Consider the following 15,171-nt stretch of genomic DNA (forward strand, 5'->3'; position numbering starts at 1 on the left):
ATGCTGAGCAAAGAGCAATAAAAGGTGAAACAGAGCAGTCTGAAACACACAGGGATTACTCGTACATACACTGACCTCATTATCTGAAACTCTTGATATGTTTAACATGAAATATCAAACTAAGGACAATTAAAACAGCTCCAATTTAACATGAAATATATTGGAAATTAGAGGCTGGATAGCTTTTAATATAGGCAAAAATGCGGGGCTATTTTACTGACACAGAATAGTATATATATGTATAGTCTGTCAGTGAGAACATACCTTACAGTGATCAGTGTGCTTCGATCTTCTCAGTGCATCACAATAAACCACGAAGAGTAACAAGTCTTAACTAGTTTACCTCAGCAGAAGTAAAATAGTTATGAGAGTCCATGTGACTTTTGTCCCAGTCTTGTGATATATGATAATTACCCAGCTACCTGAAACAGAGGTCTCCAACCGCCCGTGCAGTTAGACAAGTAGTGTCAAGCAGACAGTATATCTGTATGTCCTCAGAGCTCTCTTTAATAAGAGCAGAAACGACATGTTTATAACATTATCTAATCAAATGTAAAACTACAGGGTTTACAGTGTGTCATTTAGTACAGCGAAAGTGCTTTTGAGCCTTCGGAGAACAAGAACAAAACATCCACTAAGAAACGACTACTTTACACTAATGTACCTCGTCATTGCATTGCAACTTTTATATTCATATATTCAAAATAATTATTTTGTTACGAAATACTGTGGAAAAAGAAGCAACAACCTAGAACGAAATAACTAAGTGAAAATGCTGTCCATCTACCTGTTATTACGATAACAACCCTTTAGTTACAGTTGTGGGGCGTGTGTCTTAGCCTGCATTCAACATCTCTGTCCGGCAGGATATAAGCATGACAGATACTTATGATGGCTAGCAACGGCGCTATGCTGGCTAGCATTCGAAACTAACAGCAGAAATATTATGAAGTAATAATAATGACATTAGTCGGTCAATATAAAGAGTTACAGCGATTAATCGGGGCGGCACTTGTATTAGGGAATCTTAACACTGTTAAAAAAGTCCAATTTAGTAGAAAATCTTAAATCGAAACTCATTGTGCATGCTAACATCTTGGCCGACTAGCTAGCTACTGCTAAGCTGCATTCACGTTGCTCGATAAAGGTGGTAAAAAACCGTTCTCTGCTTTAGAGGCGTTCATGTGCGAAAGCTACTCACAAATAGTATATCACTCACAATCAAATTTGTCACTATTTTGTTTCTAAGTTTGACATATAAAACCAAACAGACATATAAACAGTTTTCAGAGACGTGTGAATGTATATTCTGAGGTAGTGAGGTAGCCTTAGGGCAGCTTTTGTGTTAGACAGTGACATTATCAGCAACTGCTGATCTAGTGTCTGAAACAAGTTGTTTAAGATCCCGTTTCCTCCCCCTTTCCCCCTTTAACACTCCCTTTTCAGTGTGAGATTGATGAATACACGCTTTATATTTTGTGTAATCCCCAGTATCCTATTCTATAAATCATCTATTTGTAGTGGGTGTCTGTGAAGAACAAGTATGTCATAAAAAACAAAACAAAAACAGTTGTTTATGAGTTCAGAAACACATACAAACAACAACAACAAACAAAAAAAGTGTAAAGTTGAACTTAGGTTTTACCATTTCTTTGGTTGAATATTTAAAAATGCCGATGACAACACCCCAATAGACGTCAAACAAACTTTCTTAAAGGCTTAACATGTCTCAGCTTGGCATGCTACTCAAGCCTCTTGGTAGTCAAAAGATCATTGCACTTACTGTAGGAATGTCGTTTGGTGCCTCAACCAGTTCAACCACGTCTGACTCTGTGACTTCAATAAACGTGTTAAACTTTCACTCTTGTGCACTTGAGTCCTCTATTCCTGGAAGCATGTACAAGAAATTTTGAGTTTGAAAGTAAACTCTTGAGTTGATTAACTCTGAGATCAGCAACTCTGAGACCCCATTTCCAGTGGATGGAGGAATTGTATGTTTGTGTCCGTGCTGACCATGATATTTAACTCACAAAACAGGAGAGAAAAAATAGGAGAGTCGTTTTAATCGGCTTGTTATTTTGTTACAGGCAAAATACAAGTGTGGCATAAAATATAAAATGTTTTGTAATGTGAATTTCCATTAGATGCACTAATTTTGCATTTAGTTTTTAAATCTAATTATTGAGCTGTGCCCCTGACAGGGCCAAGTGTAGGTCACAACAACTGAAGATAAACATCTGGAGAAACAGATCAGACGCAGACAGTTGTGAGATTAGTTGCCCAGATAGCAACAGACTCTGGACAAATTCAGTTTCAGTTCAATTTATATAGCAGCAAACAGCAACAATAGTTCCCTCAAGGCAACTTTTACTGCAAGTTTAACACTGTTCAATAATAGACAATAACAGACTCCAACAATCAAACAGCACCTCATGAGCCTTGGCAGTGGTGGGTAGGAAAAACTCCCCTTTAACAGAAAAAAGCCTCTGGGACACTCAGGGAGGGGCAGCCATAATATAATTAGGATAAAAAATAGGATAAAAGACAGAGTGGAAGAGAGCCAGAGATGAATAATAACTAATGATTAAACACAGACTGCTCTATAAACACACAGTGCTTCTTGATGTCCCCAGCAGGGGGAGCTTCAGTGTCACCAGATCCAGCCCTAAATATATGCTTTAGCAAAAAGGAAAGTTTTAAGCCTTTTTTTGAAGATGAGAGGGTGCCTGTCTCCTGAACCAAAAGTGGGACCTGGTTCCACGGAAGAGGGATCTGACTTCCCTCATTTTTTAATTAAATAAAATCTGTTTGTGCCCTAATTTGTGACCCTTTCGTTGTTTGGACAATTATTCAGTAAAATACTGAAATCATAAAGGGATGGCACAGCTGATCTTCTGCTCAGTCCTACAATGATCTCTGGCTCAATTTTACGCAACTCAAGAATGCTGAAGTATTTCCACAACCGAATGCCAATTTTTTGGGGGGGAAAAAACAAATGAAAAATATATGAATTGCTTATAATTGTATTATTATACAATAAATTAAAAGAAAAGCTGCTCTAACTTTAACTAAGTTTGTGTTGGCTAATACAAAGTCTTAACAGTGGAAAACTTCTTTTACAATGCGGCACCAAGAAATCGCTAATGTTTTAAAATGTTAAATTGAAACAAATCAAACACTTTAAGCCTTTTACACTTCTGACAACACTCACTGCATGTTTGGGAAATGGAAACCACATCAGTGTCACCCTGAAACGCAAGCAGAATGTGTCATCAGGGACATTACACTGTAAAAACTGGTGTGACATAGAATGAGGCGCTAATTGGACAACTGTTCTTTGCAAAATAGCAAAAGGACTGTGTACTGCAGGACAAAGCACAGTAGTTTTCCTCTGACTTTAAGTGGAGCAGAGGAAAGATTTTGCAAGTGTGAGTAAACGGAAATACAAAAAATTAAGTCATTAAATAGTTACATATTTACAAAGATTGCAATCTGTTACATTTGAAACAAGAAAAGAAAAGCGGTGGAAACTATGGGGGGGAAAGAGGCATTCCATAATCGTTACTTATGATTAGTTTAAGTAAATTCTTTCCCTACGCACCCACGTGAAAGAGCAAAGAGTTCACGTTTTGACAAAGAAAGAATTTTACAGATATAGATTTCTTTCTAAACTCCACCCTGCACTTAGTTATTAGAAAAAGGATTTGCAGTAGTGATTCAGACAACTACAAACAATTATCGAACAATCTTGCGTTCAGTTACAGCCAGCTTTTACAGCATGACCTTTCAAAGGCTGTCTGTTCAGAACCACACACAAAAAAACCCTGTCTAAACCATTTATTGGTTTATGAGCCCAAATGACTTCATAATGATTGCTTAGTTAAGGTTTGCAGCTTGCTACTGAAGGTTAAATAGCAAGCTAAAGAAGCAGATCATTTTGGGTCTGCTAATTCTTTCTTGACAGTACCTTCTTTTCTGTGAGGCTCAGCAATCCCACTGCTGTGAAAGCAAACATGATAATCAGTATGACACCATTAACCGTCACTGGTTTTATCTTCTCATACATTTTGTTTTACTCTGTGTCTTTATGGTCACTTCACAGCCCGTCATGGCAGAAGACTGAGTCCGGTTCTGCAAGATGTATTTTCATGCTTAAATAGTTCTTCCTTCCCACTCTCTCCAAGGGCTTTTTCATAAGGGATAGTCTGATTGTTGCTGTTTTCTGTCTTATACTGAATGATCTTTACCTTATAATCTAAAGTGCCTTGTTACATCCCCCAGGAGGATGTCTCTTCTCCCTACTAACCCTTTGTTTTGTCCAGGCTCCACCTCCTCTGTCCCGATTGGATGCTGCGCAGAGTCCGGCTAATTGGTAATCAGCAGAGCACTATTTAAGGTCTGTGGAGCTGTGCTTCTGTGCCTTCTGGCTATTTTGGTTGCCATACCTGTGCAGGCTTGCATGCCTTTGGATCTTGTATGAGCATTGTTGTTTTCATGTTCAGACGGCTTGTAGGGGAGAGCTGCCTTTTGTTTTGACAACCTGTTTTCTCCTGTTTATGTGTTGTTAGGTAGGTTATGGTTATAGGTTGTATATTTTGTTTCTTTGGAGTTAGGTAAGTTTCTTTTATTTCTACATCAGGGATGTTTTGTTTGTTATGTTGGCCTTGGCTCTCCCTGACGTTATACCTCAGTCTGACCCCAAATCCCATCACCAGTATTAAATAAACCTTCTAAAATTACCATCTTGGCTCCTCCTTCTCTATCCACCTTTATGTTCGTCCCTTCAACCCCCTAGACTAGCCAGGGGACGTAACAGCCTTCAGATGACTGGTGATGTAACATTGCATTGAACTCAATTATGATTTACACCACGTTATCATTGATGTCCCATACACTGCTAGCTTGTACATTCTTGCTAACAATATTGTACATGTAGTAACATTTAACAAACATGACTTAGGCAAGATTTTAGGGCTTTAATCTGGCACAGTGACCACTTTAACAGACAAGATGTACGATCTGAGCTACAGAGGGTAGCATAACTCCTTGTCACACTTCAGAGCATTTGACCAGAAAAACACACAGCACAGGAAAACTTGCATACTTGTGCAGACCTGTGTGCGTATGCAAAAGTATTATATGTAAAGTGGCATTGCACCCAAATGTAAAAACTGTTTCATATTGAATAAAGGCATAAATCTACTTAAGTAATGGAACAAATGTTTGAGCATTAGAATATACTTTAATTATGCAGAATATATGCACTATATTACTAGATCATAATTTTTGAATGTTTATATCACATGCTTTTAATTACTTGTGCATCAGGGGGTAGCTTTATCTGTAACAATATAGCTTTTTATCACATTTTATGCTTTAAAATCTGCAGAATAAGCAACTTAAGAGTTAATATAAATGGTATTGAGTTAAAAGTACATCATTTGAAAGTTTGGAAGCAGAAAACAAAATGGCATAGAATAAACAAATACATGTTACATTTTACTGGTCCTATTGCCACTCTCATTCAGTGACATTGGATATTTTAAGTTTCACAGTTCTCTAGCCTAGTGGAAAATTATTTCGCGGACTCTTTCAACATCATCACTGACATCGACCCTGACAACTCCCTCACTCCACCAGGGTTTCACTTAAACAGAGCTGATTTTGGTTTTGCACCAATCAGAATGCTGTTACCAGTTTTATGTTGATAACTACGAAATTACGTCATGAATACATATCAACAAACCATTTAATGCTCTACTTTGTTTCTCTAATTCTATGATGAAATGACTTTCATTTAGTCTTTTAATCCCAAACAAATTTATATTTGACATCTTTCATTTTGTCTTTGTAAACAGCATCAAAGCATTCTGCTTCTGCCTCTGTTAGCTGATTCTTCCAGTCTCCAGCAATTCCTGAAACACAACACACAGAGAAGAATTAAACCTAAATTGAAGGAACTGTTGTGTCTATTATTTTAGGTTGTAAATGTAAAATTCTGTTACAGTTTTTCTCAGTTCCTTACGTACTATTACCAGGCTTATAAGCTAAAAATCCAAACCCTATCTCAGGTGATCATTTAGAAAGTTCTTGGTTCATTTCTAAAACCTAGGTATCACGTCCAGGTGCAAACACAGAGTCAAAACTTTTTCTGCACCAATTAGAACCTTTAAAAGTCTGATAAAAGAGCGCTGGGTCGGTGATGCAAAGGAGGAACACAAGGACAAAAAAAATTACCAATAATCCAAGGTACTCCAACATTTTCCTGCCTGCATACTTTCATTTTAAAACCTACATCCACATTCACCTCCTCCCAGAGTCCTGTTTAGACATGCCAGTCGAAGTTATAGGGGTGTGTGTGTGTGTGTGTGTGTGTGTGTGTGTGTGTGTGTGTGTGTGTGTGTGTGTGTGTGTGTGTGTGTGTGTGTATATATATATAACAGTTCTGTAACTGTAACTTTGGTCGTTGCTGTGCTTTTTTTGGAAGTCGAATTTCCCAGAGGAACCCACCCGAGGGATTAATAAAGTTCTATCTTATCTTATCTTATCTTAAGAGATATAACTCATGCTATTTCACCATACAGTACAGCTTCAAAACCAACATACTTCGGGGGGGTTTGACGGGGGGAGAGGGGTTGGGTGCGGTAACCATTCTCAGTAGTATTACAAAAACACACCTTTCCTGAGGAATTCAGACTTGCTCTGGTCCATGATTTCTTTAGGAACAGCCGAGTAGTTCGACATGCTGTTTTTCTTCATGTTCTTGAACAAGCATCGGTCTGCTATCTTCTCTATTACTCCAGTATCCAGAGATTTCTCCATGAACTGAGCGATTCTGGCCACAGAGTCCTTCAGGTCCTGCACCGTGCAGACAAACACCGTTCAGCTCATGTTCTTACCACGAATCTCAGTGTTTGACTCTTTTTTTCGTGTTTAAATTATTTGGAAAGCATTTGCAGTTGTTCTCACCTTTAAAAGTTCTTCATAGGAGATGTACATGATGGACTCCTTATCTTTAGCATTGAGCCAACCCTTCACATGGTCAAACCAGGAACCAAATATAACTGAAAGAAAAAGAAAAGATTCCCTTTGAGTTATTATGAATACAATAGCAAACGTCTCTGCATTAATGGTTCAACTTCATCAATCCTTATTCCTCTTGTTACCAGTTGTAAAATACAACTGAATAAAAGGCTAAATGTCACCTGCTGTTCTAATACAGAGTAAAAAAAAAGAACAACCTTCTCCATCTAGGAACTTCTGGAGGAACTCGCTCTGTGGGCCTGGTTTCACCAGGAACGAAGTTGACCCGAAATAGTGAAAAGCAGACGTAAACACATCTTTGGGGTTCCTCATGACATAGATGACCTGGAGTAATGACAAATCATTACTTCACTTTAAACATTCAACATTTAAGTTTGTAGCTCTATGACCAAATAAAACTACAATGTATGTATTACACAGACAAAGCACTTTGAGTTCATAACCTGTCCTTCACATGCAATCACAGACCTTCTCACTGGTGATTTTTTTTGTATGGTTGCTTACTTTGCCATGCCAGACACTTGGACACAGGCACAGCAGAATACAAACCCTGTATTTCTTATAGGAACTACTAAGTAATAGCCTGAGGTCTCATAAGAAGCTGTCAGTGGTGAGTAATGACAAATCCTCTGTTCTTGTTGTTGTGTCTTTTAAATTGTGTTGTAATGTTCTTTCAGTTACTTCATTTTCTTTCCACATCAGTTTTCTGTGCGGAGGAAACCTGACAAAGACTTTCACATTTTTCTCCGACAAGTTGTATACTCAGTGTTTTATCAGGCTAATATTAGGGGCTGTTGGCTACATGTCTTTTACAAGTACATGTTGGCTGCCTGTGCTACATTCATGTTTTAAACCACTCAATTTAGATTATGCCTGGATGAATCCCAGCATATCTATGCCAATTATTTATTATTAAGGAGGAGAAGCTGCTACTCTATAGCAGGAATTAAAGAGACCCATAAAACATCCCATTTCACATTTGAATTAACAGCTTTAATGACCCACAAACCAAACTATGTGGCAGACCTACCTTTGGTTTAACTTCAAAGAAGGATGGCGGCATCATGCTGTAGTGGAAGTGAGTTGTAAACATGCGTGGAGACGGCCTCTTTTCAAGGTTGAGGGTGAGGGCTCGATTCTCCTCCAGCCATGGAACACGGTCCCAGTTGTGGAGAGTCTCAACGGAGGCCGGATCCCCTCCGCTGATGATGAGAGGGAGCATCTCCTGCATCCATGTCGTACCTACAAAAAAGAAACAATCTCATGTTTTGATTTAGCTTTTATTTGGGCCTCCCAATATTAGAGCTCAGCGGTTCGACTGAATTGAATTATCTTGATTAACATGTAGAGTGCAGAGGGTTTTTGCAACACGCTTACACATCATACTGGGCTGAGGGTGTCCGAACAGAATTTCCCAAACTTAAATAATAAATAGAATCAGTAGCATAATATTAATAATCAAGGCTAGTCAGGGAGGCGTCTTCTGTTATTGCAGGAAGAGGAGCAGATACGAGGTGAGGTCAGACGAGGACGGAAAGAGGAGAAGATCCGGCAGGGAGACAGCAGGACTGAAGAAGATAGTCATAATAATACATTTTATTGTTGTGGTATAAACTGTATGGTGCGACTTGAGGCAGGCAATGGCTGAGCGGGCTCATGTGAGCCTCCAGCTGAAACAGGAGGCTGCAGGGGCTCGGCTGAGGCGAAACAGGGCCAGCAGGTGCAGAAACCTCTGGCTGAAGCAGAGCTATCTGGAGCTGTGCAGGGCACACAGCTGGCTCAGGATGCAGCAGCTGGGGCTGCGCAGCCCATGCAATCTGATCGGGATGGCTGGCTGGATGAACTCGCCTAGCTCCCAGCTGACGGAGGAGGAGAAGAAGGCTGCACTGCCTCCAGGAGTGCAGAGCCAGCTGAGGTCACAGGCTCAGCCTCTGAGGGGAGTTTTAGTTTCTGAGGAGCCCAGTTTCACAGTCACGCAGTCTCAGAATAAACAATCTTTGGAATTATTATTCCAGACCAGGGAGGAGTGAGCACAGGGAGGAGTGGGAGTAACACAGTTCTTTAAGTCCTTAGAGCAGATGATTCTGTTTCTGAAAACACAGACTTTAAATTTCCAGGCTCAGGAGAAACGTAATCAAAGGTCGGAGAAAGTCCACTACAAAGAGGAAGCCGGAAACCAGGCTTTGTAGCCGGCTAGCTACAATCTTTATGACCACGACGGTATTCCTTATGAGTGAGAGGACCCAAACGCAAGCATTGGAGATGGAACAGAACTTGAACTGAAAGTGAGCCTTTGTTATGGCGGAGCAGAAGTCAAACAAAGCCAAATGTGACAATGACTAAGTTAGCGAAACCTAAACTGGGAGAAACCTTAAAAACAAGTACAAAGAAACTAAAGACCTGAGCACCTGAGACATGGAAACCTGAGACATGGAAACCTGGAGAATGGGAAACGCGAGACATAGAAACACAAGGGGAGATACGCAGATAATCCGGCAGCAAACAGAGGAAGACAAATGGCTTAAATACACAAAGGGATAATGAGGGAATGAGACACGGGAGGACAGCACAGCTGGGAGTACTCAAACATAACGAGACAGGGAGGAAGCAAACCTAAACACACTAAGCAAGCACTACACAAGGACTTAATCCAGGAAACATGAGACACAGACTAAGGCTACGTTCACACTGCAGGTCTTAATGCTCAATTCCGATTTTTTTGATCAAATCCGATTTCTTTGTCTGCTTGTTGACACTACAAATAAAATGCGACAGCAAACGCGCTCTAGTGTGAACGCTCAAAGCGTCCCGCATGCGCAAAAGAAGACGTCACACACAACGCGCTCTGTTTAGACCCAGAGCAAACTATTGTTTGACTGATGGCCCTTAATATAAATACTTCGGACTTCACGTTTCCCAATTTTGTTATTTCCATAATAATGTAAATAACCTAATAATTATCCTTATTGCTGTTTTAGAGGAGCGTTGCTTCAAAGGATAGTTGCAGATTTCTGTCAGAATCTGCAGATTATACAGTACAAATAAAATGTTCACGTTTCTCCAACGTTGTCTTCCCAGCAGTTTCACCGGATGGCCAGGAAGCATTCACGATGTCTTATCGGGCGCTTCTCCAGCGCTGATAATTGGCGTCTGTCTTGTGTCAGTGACGTAAAAGACGGATTTAATGCGACTTGACCGTTCAAACAGCAGTCGCTTTCTGAAACATCGGATATGTATCGGATTCAGTACCACATAAGTGACCCAGATCGGATTTGAAAATATCGGATTTGTGCCGTTCACACTGTCATAGCATGATCGGTGTGAACGTATGACGTGGATTTGACACTGAGACCAGGAGATATGACTGACTAGGGAGAAGGAGGGAACATAGTCTGGACAGAGGAGCTGCATGAACATAGAGAAAAGGGTGACTAGATATGAAATGTGGAATACAGCAAAGGCATAAACACAACCTAAATCATAGAAACTACAGAAAATAACTAAGAAACAAGAAATACAAAGACTATTACATGAATAACACTAAATCAAAGAATATTCAAAAACCAGAAAACATAAACCCTGCGTCCCCAGACCCAGAACCGTGACAATAACCAGGGTTTAGAAATGAGCGAGTTCCAGAATCTTTCACCTTAATGTAGTAGACCAGATATATGTTTCACTTGTTTGCCTTACCTTGTGATTGTGCATAGTATGGTCCAGACAGTCTGTGGGCATTTTATGTTCTACTCACGAGTCTGTTACTAAAAGATCTTTCTGTACAAAGCGAGCTTAATGCAGTATTCAAATATTTACTATAGGCCCACAGTAGTCAGCAGAAACTCGCTCACCTCATTTCATGACACTGGCAAACTTGAGTGTCAAATTTAAAAAAGTTGATGTCAAACATTTGTGCTGGTTTGTGCTGCAAAAAGTTTCGTTTGTGCTGCTCAGATCTGTCCTGCCATTCTAGCAAAACTGAATGCTGGCTTGACAATGAACCAGTTGTACACAGTTCCCTAAATATGCATTCTTCTCTTGTAATAATGAGAAAGCTTAAACTAAAACTACAAGCCATCCATTTTCTTCAGTTAGCACTGTATTTATTTAACTTTTTTAATTTTATCCAAGCTAAAGTCCCTGTCTAAGACAGAGCTGATCTAGTCCACTTCCTGTCTGTCCTTTTAAATCCATCCATCGCCTGCTGATTGTTTTTGGTGTTCACAAATACTTTGTAGAAAATATGTCCAAACTCTAATAAAACTTCACTTGTATTCCTCTGTTTTTGCAAGTAAAAAACACCATTCTGGTACTGAACATCACATTTTAAGTTGTAAATACACTGATTCTTATATCGTACTCCCCAAGAGTGCTCAAAGCACTCTATACAACATACTACATTCACCTATTCTCACAAGCACTCTAACTACATTCACACTGATGGACGCATCAGAGAGCAACTGGTTAGTTAGCAGGAGTTAACATCTTGCCTATGGATACTTGATATGCAGACTGGAGGAGCCGGGGATCAAACCACCAACCTTCTGATCATTAGGTGATTTTTTTTTATGTTATTGCTCATCTTGATAAATAGAATGTACTGAAATTATTTTTACGAGGGGTTTGTACATAACATGAAGAAAGGCTGCAGGTATAATGCACTAATACAGGTACAGCTGCTCTGTGCCACGGTAACTGTATTACACTGTTCCAAAAAATAGTAATGTCAAATTATTTTACTGTGTAGTTTACAGTTGTGTACTGTTTTTCTAGAACATCATTACATTTACATAAGTAGACTGTGATCTGACACGTCAAATGTAAAATAACATAACATCACTGTAAATGTAATAAAACACAATTTACTTGTTTGTTAAATAAATTTTTTTGTACATATGCATATTTAGATCGTAAAAATACATCCAGAAGTGTCTCCCATCATGCTTTGGGACATGTGCTGCTGTTTAGATGTTCTTGTTTCATTGTTTATGGTTACGTTACTTTAAACTGTTATCTTGAATGTTGTGTTTACGCCGTGGTGCAGCGTCACTGACAGTTGTTTTGTAGAGAGAGTGCTGTACCATGAGTGACTTCTGTTGTGCTGTTGTTGAACCTTGAGGCACATTGCACCACAAGTGTTTTAATAAAGAGCTCCCCTACCAGCTTGGGGTTAAGATTTCTCTGCATGCCACAATGTAAAACATTGCACGGACGCGCTGTGCTAATTATATATTTTGAAAAAGAAATGTAGAGGTAGGAATTGCAATTAATATAAATAACATGACGCTAAGCATCGGCCAATGAATGTGAACTAACAACAAGGTCGCGGGTATGGCTGCGACCGTAGGAAAAAACCCTAATATGAAGGTATTTTACTGCATTTTACAGTAATGTTCTGTTCTTCTAGAACATCATTAAAGTTACGTAAATAGACTTTGACTTCACATTTTGAATGTAAATTAACGTTAAATCACTGTAATGTAATACAACATAATTGTCATGATTATTAAATGTATCTGTCTGTGCATATGCATATTTAGATTGTTAACATACATTCACTAATGTATCATGATTTCACAAATATCTGTCCGTTATTTGAAAGATTGAACTGTTGAATTCAAATGTAATGCTATGGAAAAGTATATAACACGATCCCTATAAGCTTGTGTTTCATCACATAAGTATTATTATCATTACTAGTTAGGGCGTTCGGGGCTCAAGAGTTGGCAGTTCGCCTTGTGATCAGAAGATTGCAGGTTCACGCCCCGGCTCGGACACTCTCCGTCGTTGTGTCCGTGGTCAAGACTCTTCACCTACCGCCTACTAGTGATGGCAGCCTCGCCTCTGTCAGTCTGTCCCAGGGCATGCAATCAATTATTATTTAAACCAACTGTTAACTGTATATTTCTGTACATTTACGTATTATGATTCATATTTCCACATTCAGTGACCTTGTTTATAGGTAATTTCATTGTTTGATCACGTAAAAATGTTCCTAATTTAATGTCTAAAAGCACTTGGAAAAGGCAGAATCCCATGTCAAATTAGCGCAACTAATTGTATTTTCATTACTGGAAATAACCGTATTTTTATGCGGGAGTTATTTTCTGTAATTATACGGTCGTATTTTGGCGCCCCAGCTGCCGGAATATTACCATTTTTTCAAGATGCTTTTTCTAACAGTGTATAAAACAGGTAATTTATGTATTTTATAACCCTCATACATTGCTTCTATAGACTGTAGTCAACTCAAAGACATTAGGCATAAATATACATGGAAGCATCGTCAATAACTTTGTGGCAGACGGTCACTGGTGATCCAGAGAAATGAGGTTCTCAGGTTTGGAGTGAATTGCATATATTTAGACGCCGGGCATTGACAGACCTGTTTCTGCCGGAGACTCAACGGACAGTCGGGGATGAGAGCTTTCCAACAAGGTTCCCACATTTAAAATAAACCCCACAATGAAATTTAATGCTAAATACATACCATTAACGTGGTCGCATAAAATGGAAACTAAGAGCAATCCTTGTTTTAAACGACGTGTTAGACCAACGCCAGGACGATTATATAGTGTTATTGCTGCTTATAATAAGAAAACGACAGGTTGAAAAATCCTCTTCCAGCCTACTGAAACAAACCTCTCTTTAGCATAAAAGAAACCATTTGCAGTCGAACCGCGATCACTCACCAGACTTGGGGTACGTTACAATAAGGATGTCATCCGGACGAAACGCAAACTCCTCGTAGTACCTGAGGCTCTCGGGCGGATGGAGACTTGAAGGCACATAGACGCCTTTGTACAGCGTGTATAACTCTGTCTCAGTCATGCTTCAACAAGCAGAAGCAGCTCACTGAAAACAGCTCTGAGAGCTTCGAGCTGAAAAACTGCTGGACTTTGTCTCAACTTAACGCACTATCACTGTTTTTGTAGCTCGAGACTGTAGCGCAACTCCCGCTTCTCCTGTGGTCTCGCGCTGGCTTCTGTTTGCGTCACTTTCCAACAAGTGTGCGATTCTTTGTCAAAGCTCAAGCATTCATGACCAAGTAATCATTGAACTTCCTTTTGGAACATTATTCCCAGTGTGATTTTTGGCAAAATGGGTGGAATAGACTTTTTGTTACGTTGTGACTTTGATTGCAGTTCGTTACCTGTTAAACTCTCAGCTTTCCATCAGCAGGTCCTTCTCTACTGGAAATTAATCTACAAACATAACTTTACTCCTCACAATACCCCTATATGGAACAACAGGTATATTCGTTTGTGTAGGAAATCTGTGTACGTGGATGAATGGAGATCTAAAGGGATTTGGGCTGTAGCTCATTTAGTATTAGTATTTAGTATTTATTTATTTATTGTCATTGTCAAGAACAATGAAATTGCGTTTGGGGCTTCCATACAACCCAAAAAAAAAAGAAGAAAATAATAAATACCCCTTAAAACCCAAGTGTACATATTTAACCCAGTGTGACTCCAATGCAATAAGACAATCCTTAGCAATAATGTTCGTAGAAATTCAGACAAAGACCTGAGAAACATGACAAAATACAACAATGCAACCCATTCAATATTATTGTACTGTGAGATATGATATCAGATATGATAGTTATCTATTTAAGAAAGAGGGGGGGGGGGGCAGGAGGGGGAAGAGAATAAAGATATGATGCACCAATGCAGACCAGTTCATTGCTATTAAGAAGTTGGATATGGTTATTGTCCGTGAGAGGGGGGCAGAGAGTTCAGGAGCCTCACAGCCTGTGGATACAGGCTGTTGGCCAGTCTGGATGTTCTGGCCTGTATAGACCTTTTATGGATGATAATGGGGTCTTATTAAAGCATGAGACGTTTTGTGAGAAATTTGATGTAAGATGTACTGTTAAGAGATATAAATCCCTAGTGAAAGCCATTCCAGTCCCTTTGAGATCAATGATAAAAGAAGATATTGTGCACTCTAAAATTTCTCCTGGACTGAGGCAGCTCTGCATAGCTGGAGTTGAATTTGGTGACAGCAGGTTTACAAACAAAGTGATCAGGAATATTTTGATAAACGAAATTTTCCCTAATCCGGTTAAAAGAAATTATATCCTTAAAGAATTTGAGACCATGGAGTATATTTCACTTCCTCTTT

At 39.3% G+C, this 15,171-nt stretch overlaps 2 protein-coding genes across 9 annotated transcripts in view; both read right to left on the reverse strand.

Moving 5' to 3' along the window:
• Positions 1-1,094, reverse strand: part of LOC146567981 (uncharacterized) — a 46,822-nt gene extending 45,728 nt beyond the window's left edge. For 4 of the 6 annotated variants that reach the window (XM_085283727.1, XM_085283728.1, XM_085283726.1 and 1 more), the window contains exon 1: positions 265-1,094. The gene's annotated coding sequence lies outside the window, so the exon portion shown is untranslated. The remainder of the gene's footprint in view (positions 1-264) is intronic. The other 2 variants (XM_085283723.1, XM_085283724.1) reach the window with 2 other exon arrangements.
• A 3,867-nt stretch (positions 1,095-4,961) lies between these two features.
• On the reverse strand, positions 4,962-14,027 carry sult2st2 (sulfotransferase family 2, cytosolic sulfotransferase 2). Of its 3 annotated transcripts, none has more exons than XM_085283730.1 (6): positions 13,734-14,027; positions 8,075-8,286; positions 7,242-7,368; positions 6,970-7,064; positions 6,678-6,858; positions 4,962-5,915 (listed from the first exon to the last, which is right to left on the reverse strand). In XM_085283730.1, exons 1-6 carry the CDS (start codon positions 13,870-13,872, stop codon positions 5,806-5,808), a joined length of 864 nt encoding a protein of 287 aa, XP_085139856.1. In that variant the 5' UTR covers positions 13,873-14,027; the 3' UTR covers positions 4,962-5,805. The 3 variants fall into 3 exon arrangements, with proteins under 3 accessions (XP_085139856.1, XP_085139857.1, XP_085139858.1); XM_085283731.1 differs by lacking the exon at positions 13,734-14,027 and adding an exon at positions 9,453-9,959; XM_085283732.1 differs by lacking the exon at positions 13,734-14,027 and adding an exon at positions 8,422-9,427.
• Between the last annotated feature and the right edge of the window lie 1,144 nt (positions 14,028-15,171).

The sequence above is a fragment of the Mchenga conophoros genome, linkage group LG8 (assembly GCF_057382185.1).
Source record: "Mchenga conophoros isolate Kocher_MC1m ecotype Shallow Benthic linkage group LG8, M_conophoros_male_GT1.1, whole genome shotgun sequence".
In the NCBI taxonomy this organism is placed as follows: domain Eukaryota; kingdom Metazoa; phylum Chordata; class Actinopteri; order Cichliformes; family Cichlidae; genus Mchenga; species Mchenga conophoros.

What these genes read in the sequence shown, in the direction of transcription:
- sult2st2 (XM_085283730.1), bottom strand. Translation starts at nt 13,872, where the DNA reads ATGACTGAGACAGAGTTATACACGCTGTACAAAGGCGTCTATGTGCCT. An exon ending in GAAGTTCCTAGATGGAGAAG is followed by an intron (nt 7,065 to 7,241) that starts GTTGTTCTTTTT and finishes TTTTTCTTTCAG; the next exon opens with TTATATTTGGTTCCTGGTTT. An exon ending in GTCTGAATTCCTCAGGAAAG is followed by an intron (nt 5,916 to 6,677) that starts GTGTGTTTTTGT and finishes GTTGTGTTTCAG; the next exon opens with GAATTGCTGGAGACTGGAAG.